Source organism: Salvelinus namaycush, chromosome 6 (assembly GCF_016432855.1).
Source record: "Salvelinus namaycush isolate Seneca chromosome 6, SaNama_1.0, whole genome shotgun sequence".
Classification (NCBI taxonomy): domain Eukaryota; kingdom Metazoa; phylum Chordata; class Actinopteri; order Salmoniformes; family Salmonidae; genus Salvelinus; species Salvelinus namaycush.
In genome coordinates, this window is record NC_052312.1 from 36,468,536 (window position 1) to 36,474,143 (window position 5,608).

General features: G+C 43.6%; 1 protein-coding gene across 1 annotated transcript; it reads right to left on the reverse strand.

Moving 5' to 3' along the window:
• Positions 1–579: 579 nt before the first annotated feature.
• LOC120049360 (fibroblast growth factor 23-like) lies at positions 580–1,896 on the reverse strand. Its single transcript, XM_038995626.1, has 3 exons — positions 1,643–1,896; positions 1,433–1,536; positions 580–1,177 (listed from the first exon to the last, which is right to left on the reverse strand). Exons 1-3 carry the CDS (start codon positions 1,875–1,877, stop codon positions 737–739), a joined length of 780 nt encoding a protein of 259 aa, XP_038851554.1. The 5' UTR covers positions 1,878–1,896; the 3' UTR covers positions 580–736.
• Between the last annotated feature and the right edge of the window lie 3,712 nt (positions 1,897–5,608).

A 5,608-nucleotide genomic window follows, 5' to 3' on the forward strand; every position in this document is an offset into this window, starting at 1 on the left:
ACAGCTAAGCATCCATATAAATAGTATACTATAAATAACAATAAATGGATTTAAATAAATAAATTCTTAAAACTTTAATGGAATTGACTTTGTTGCTTGCTTTTGGTGGCCAGCATCTATAACATGTGGTTTCTATTCGTTCTGATACCCGTAGAGTGGCCCATTCATTTCCGTTTAAAATTAAACGTCTCCCTTGAAGAACATGCATTATAACATGCATGCCTACTGGCATATTCAACATTATAGTAGGGCTAATTTTAGATGGAATATGTTTAAGTTTCATATCAATGGTATTTTCTTGCAGTCTTCTTGCATTATATAACATTTAATAAAGTGACTTAAGCTCAACTCTTTTTTTCTCCAAAAAAGACGCACAATTATTTCGGCTTTCAGTATGATTCTCATAAGAATGTTCCCCGTAAACAGAGCGCAATCAAATACAGAATTTGCGCCCTGGAATCAAAAATAACGGAAACCAACTCACTGTGCTATAGTGAAGAATGGCCGAAATAAAATGTTCCAATGTGGTACTTTTTTGGCTACATATTTCATATTATGACTACATATAAATTACCAATATGCCCTAATAAGGGTGTCACGGTCCGACTTTCACAAGTGTAACATCTGTTTAAAACTTTGAGGGTTGTTTGCAGAACTGCTGGAAAAGACCCAACGTGAACGCATACATAGCTTACATTGATAAACCCAAGTGTACAACTGCGAGTGTCCTGTCATCTTATCCCATCATTCCATTCATGATACGGGGGCTGGGAGGGGGGTTTAGGGAATGCACGTTCCACGGGTCGTCGGATGGAGACTGAGGGGTCTCCCGGGAGATGTTGCGTCCCTCGGGGAGTTCATCCTCCTGGTCCATCTCCAAGGTGTCATCCAGTTGCGGCATTGCCCGGGAGTCCTCCTCCGTTTGACCCAGCATGTTGTACGGGTCAGAAGGGTCAACCACCCGGTTCCTCTTCTCCCGATGCAAGAGGCGCTCCAGCGGCACGGTGTTTTTCTCCGACAGGAAGAGGGAGGTTTGCGGTAGATTCTGACCTACTGTGTACACTTGCTTTATCCCTTCCAAGTTGAGCAGAATACCAGTTCTACAAGAGTAGTACACGTTGCGGTGGTTTTCCAATAGCTTGTGGTTAAAAAGACAGTCTTCCTTGAGGCAAACAGTCTGCAAACAGATAAATGGAGGAATTCACGCAAACAGACCACTTAAGAACGTACATCAATTAACTTAATTTTCAAAGTGTTACTTGAGTGCTAAACACAAGAACACTTCGACCAATGTAAAAATATGATATTATTTTGGCTGTGTGATTGGATAAAAGTGGTCTGAAATCCGTGCGTAAAAGCGCATTTTTGGTAGGCATATGACAGAAAACATGTATTTCAGTTCAATGGACAATGAAAATGGTAATTTACTTACAGAGCTGAAAGGGTTTCCCAGGGAATCCATGCACAGGTAGCGGTTACTTTTGACTCCAAGCATCGCCACGCGCTCTCTTGTTTCCGCCTTCAGTAAAATCACACCTGTTGACAAAATTAATTGTGTTAGCCTATGGAAGCAGATTAAAGACAATGACTTAAAACTACATTTCAATCAAATCCAAACGCCCAAAATGTAATAAGAACTTACTGTATGAGCTTCGAAGTGTAGTTTTGCTCACGTGGCCATTTAAACTGATCTCAAGGTAGAAATTGTTCACGTCTGAAGACGTCTGCAGGTGTACGTATCTTCTCGGATTCCCCCAGTTGGATCCCAGGAGAGGTGATGGGTTTGGAAGAGCGTCTACTAGTCGAAATCCCTGCAGAACAGCCAGTAAGAGCACAAGAACGGCGTTCCTCATCCCAGATGTCTTGGTTATTTCCATCTTTTACCCCCAAAACACAGAAAATGTATCCCAGAGATTTTGGATGTAGCTTTGAGTTCTGCAGCAAGCTGTTTGCAAACTTCAGCTGATCTGATTGTCCAACGTTTAAGGACGGCTCTATTTAAAGGGACCCAAGTGCCACTCCTGCTCACATCCTTTAGCCTACGCAGCATTCGCAGATGTGGGTCTTTCTCTCGGCGGAAGGAAGGGTAATACCTGACTGTTTGTCTAAAGGTATTGGTCACCAAATAACGTAGTAGTCTCATTGAGCAATGTCTGTACAAAAGTGACGTCGTATTTTTTTTCCCAAACACCAGCACTTTCATAATCATGATCCTTGCACTAATCTTTAAATCGCATATGTCATCACAGTGTGTGCAATATAACCCTCTGTCCAGTAAGCATATTATAATAGACCTAGATATTTTTTATAGATATACACTGCTCAAAAAAATAAAGGGAACACTTAAACAACACAATGTAACTCCAAGTCAATCACACTTCTGTGAAATCAAACTGTCCACTTAGGAAGCAACACTGATTGACAATAAATTTCACATGCTGTTGTGCAAATGGAATAGACAAAAGGTGGAAATTATAGGCAATTAGCAAGACACCCCCAATAAAGGAGTGATTCTGCAGGTGGTGACCACAGACCACTTCTCATTCCTATGCTTCCTGGCTGATGTTTTGGTCACTTTTGAATGCTGGCGGTGCTTTCACTCTAGTGGTAGCATGAGACGGAGTCTACAACCCACACAAGTGGCTCAGGTAGTGCAGCTCATCCAGGATGGCACATCAATGCGAGCTGTGGCAAGAAGGTTTGCTGTGTCTGTCAGCGTAGTAACCAGAGCATGGAGGCGCTACCAGGAGACAGGCCAGTACATCAGGAGACGTGGAGGAGGCCGTAGGAGGGCAACAACCCAGCAGCAGGACAGCTACCTCCGCCTTTGAGCAGGAGAAGCACTGCCAGAGCCCTGCAAAATGACCTCCAGCAGGCCACAAATGTGCATGTGTCAGCATATGGTCTCACAAGGGCTCTGAGGATCTCATCTCGGTACCTAATGGCAGTCAGGCTACCTCTAGCGAGCACATGGAGGGCTGTGCGGCCCCACAAAGAAATGCCACCCCACACCATGACTGACCCACCGCCAAACCGGTCATGCTGGAGGATGTTGCAGGCAGCAGAACGTTCTCCACGGCGTCTCCAGACTCTGTCACGTCTGTCACATGTGCTCATGTGCTCAGTGTGAGCCTGCTTTCATCTGTGAAGAGCACAGGGCGCCAGTGGCGAATTTGCCAATCTTGGTGTTCTCTGGCAAATGCCAAACGTCCTGCACGGTTTTGGGCTGTAAGCACAACCCCCACCTGTGGACGTCGGGCCCTCATACCACCCTCATGGAGTCTGTTTCTGACCGTTTGAGCAGACACATGCACATTTGTGGCCTGCTGGAGGTCATTTTGCAGGGCTCTGGCAGTGCTCTTCCTGCTCAAAGGCGGAGGTAGCGGTCCTGCTGCTGGGTTGTTGCCCTCCTACGGCCTCCTCCACGTCTCCTGATGTACTGGCCTGTCTCCTGGTAGCGCCTCCATGCTCTGGTTACTACGCTGACAGACACAGCAAACCTTCATGCCACAGCTCGCATTGATGTGCCATCCTGGATGAGCTGCACTACCTGAGCCACTTGTGTGGGTTGTAGACTCCGTCTCATGCTACCACTAGAGTGAGAGCACCGCCAGCATTCAAAAGTGACCAAAACATCAGCCAGGAAGCATAGGAACTGAGAAGTGGTCTGTGGTCACCACCTGCAGAATCACTCCTTTATTGGGGGTGTCTTGCTAATTGCCTATAATTTCCACCTTTTGTCTATTCCATTTGCACAACAGCATGTGAAATGTATTGTCAATCAGTGTTGCTTCCTAAGTGGACAGTTTGATTTCACAGAAGTGTGATTGACTTGGAGTTACATTGTGTTGTTTAAGTGTTCCCTTTATTTTTTTGAGCAGTGTAGAAACATATTCATAATTTCACACTGAAAACTGACTATAGATAAGTCTATAGATAATCTATACAACCAATTTCCAAGGTTTTCTGTCCCCAATCTATACAACCTATTCCCAACACCTTTCCAATGTTTTGAAAACTGAATTTTATGATAGTAATCGAACATTATGGTACAATCTGTTCGAATTAAATGATAAGACAACATCTTAGATTTAGAGAAATATTTGACCATTTAAAAACACAGATCAAATGTAGTGCTCTATTTCTATCTAGTATTTTCTATTTCATTATAAAAACATAAATCCATGCCTGAATATGACTAATTAAGCTTCAAATTAACATTACACTGTGTGCATAGTTGATGATGACTGGGGGAGCTAGACTTACCCCAGTCTATAGTCCAATAAAACCCCTTGTGTAGAATCAACAGTGAAGACGTAAGTTCTTGTTTAGCTAACTTCCTACACGCATTGCACAACCATTGTCCTGTCTTCCTTTTGATTCCTACACATCTGTAATGGAATCACTTCACCATGCAGTCCTAGTTTGTGCAGCAGGTGATCTTGCCGAACAGATGTCTATTGGAGGAACAGATTGCTGCTGCTCCATCCTCCTGTTCATTCCATACCATTTGCAATTTCCTTTTCTGCAAATCTGGAATCAGGTGATGTTCAACAAAAGGCTTGGGTTCTGATACGCCATCCCATCTGGTTTGCGCTTAGTGGGACTATCATTTGTTTTTTTCAACAGGACAATGACCCAAAACACACCTCCAGGCTGTGTAAGGGCTATTTGACCAAAGAGAGTGATGGAGTGCTTCATCAGCCCTCAACCCAATTGAGATGGTTTGGGATGAGTTGGACAGTAGAGTGAAGGAAAAGCAACCAACAAGTGCTCAGCATATGTGGGAACTCCTTTAAGACTGATGGAAAAGCATTCCTCAAGAAGCTTGTTGAGAGAATGACAAGAGTGTGCAAAGCTGTCATCAAGGCAAAGAGTGGCTACTTTGAAGAATCTCAAATATAAAATATATTTTGATTTGTTTAACACTTTTTTAGTTACTACATGATTCCATATGTGTTATTTCATAGTTTTGATGTCTTCACTAGTATTCTAAAATGTAGAAAATAGTAAAAATAAAGAAAACCCTTGAATGAGTAGGTGTGTCCACAATTTTGACTGGTACTGTATGTCCATTGTAGGCAAGTCATTGTATTTCTGGGGACACTTGATCTCGAGGACCATATACCCATGGCAGTCGTCCAGGAAATCCCATCAGGTGAATCGGCTAGGAAGGGTAGGGCATTGTAAACAGCAAGGCCTGAGGGTTTCATGTGAAAGTTGATGTGCTGGTCTGTCATCTGTCGACATCATTCCTTTCTTGTAGTTTCCTCATGCTCAATGTCCCATTTCACTACGGGCACATGGGAAATGCTAACAGTGTCATACTACATGACAGCTGACTCACTGTTATAGTGAATGACGTTGTGCATATTATTGACCTTGTACAACAGTCACCCTGTTGAAGGGTAGGGAGTAGGGACTTTCCTTGGGGGAATAACTTTCAACTTTTGTGACTTGGGCCAACCAGTGTGGGACTGGTGGGCAATGTTCCCTCTAAGCTGTGCACATACATGGCCTCACAGCTCTCCAGGACTGCCGCACAGAAGAAATATCAGCCTGCGCAGAGAAGCACGAGATTGAACTTCAACGCATTTTCAATACATTT

What these genes read in the sequence shown, in the direction of transcription:
- LOC120049360 (XM_038995626.1), bottom strand. Translation starts at nt 1,877, where the DNA reads ATGGAAATAACCAAGACATCTGGGATGAGGAACGCCGTTCTTGTGCTC. An exon ending in TACACTTCGAAGCTCATACA is followed by an intron (nt 1,537 to 1,642) that starts GTAAGTTCTTAT and finishes TTTTGTCAACAG; the next exon opens with GTGTGATTTTACTGAAGGCG. An exon ending in TGGGAAACCCTTTCAGCTCT is followed by an intron (nt 1,178 to 1,432) that starts GTAAGTAAATTA and finishes ATCTGTTTGCAG; the next exon opens with ACTGTTTGCCTCAAGGAAGA.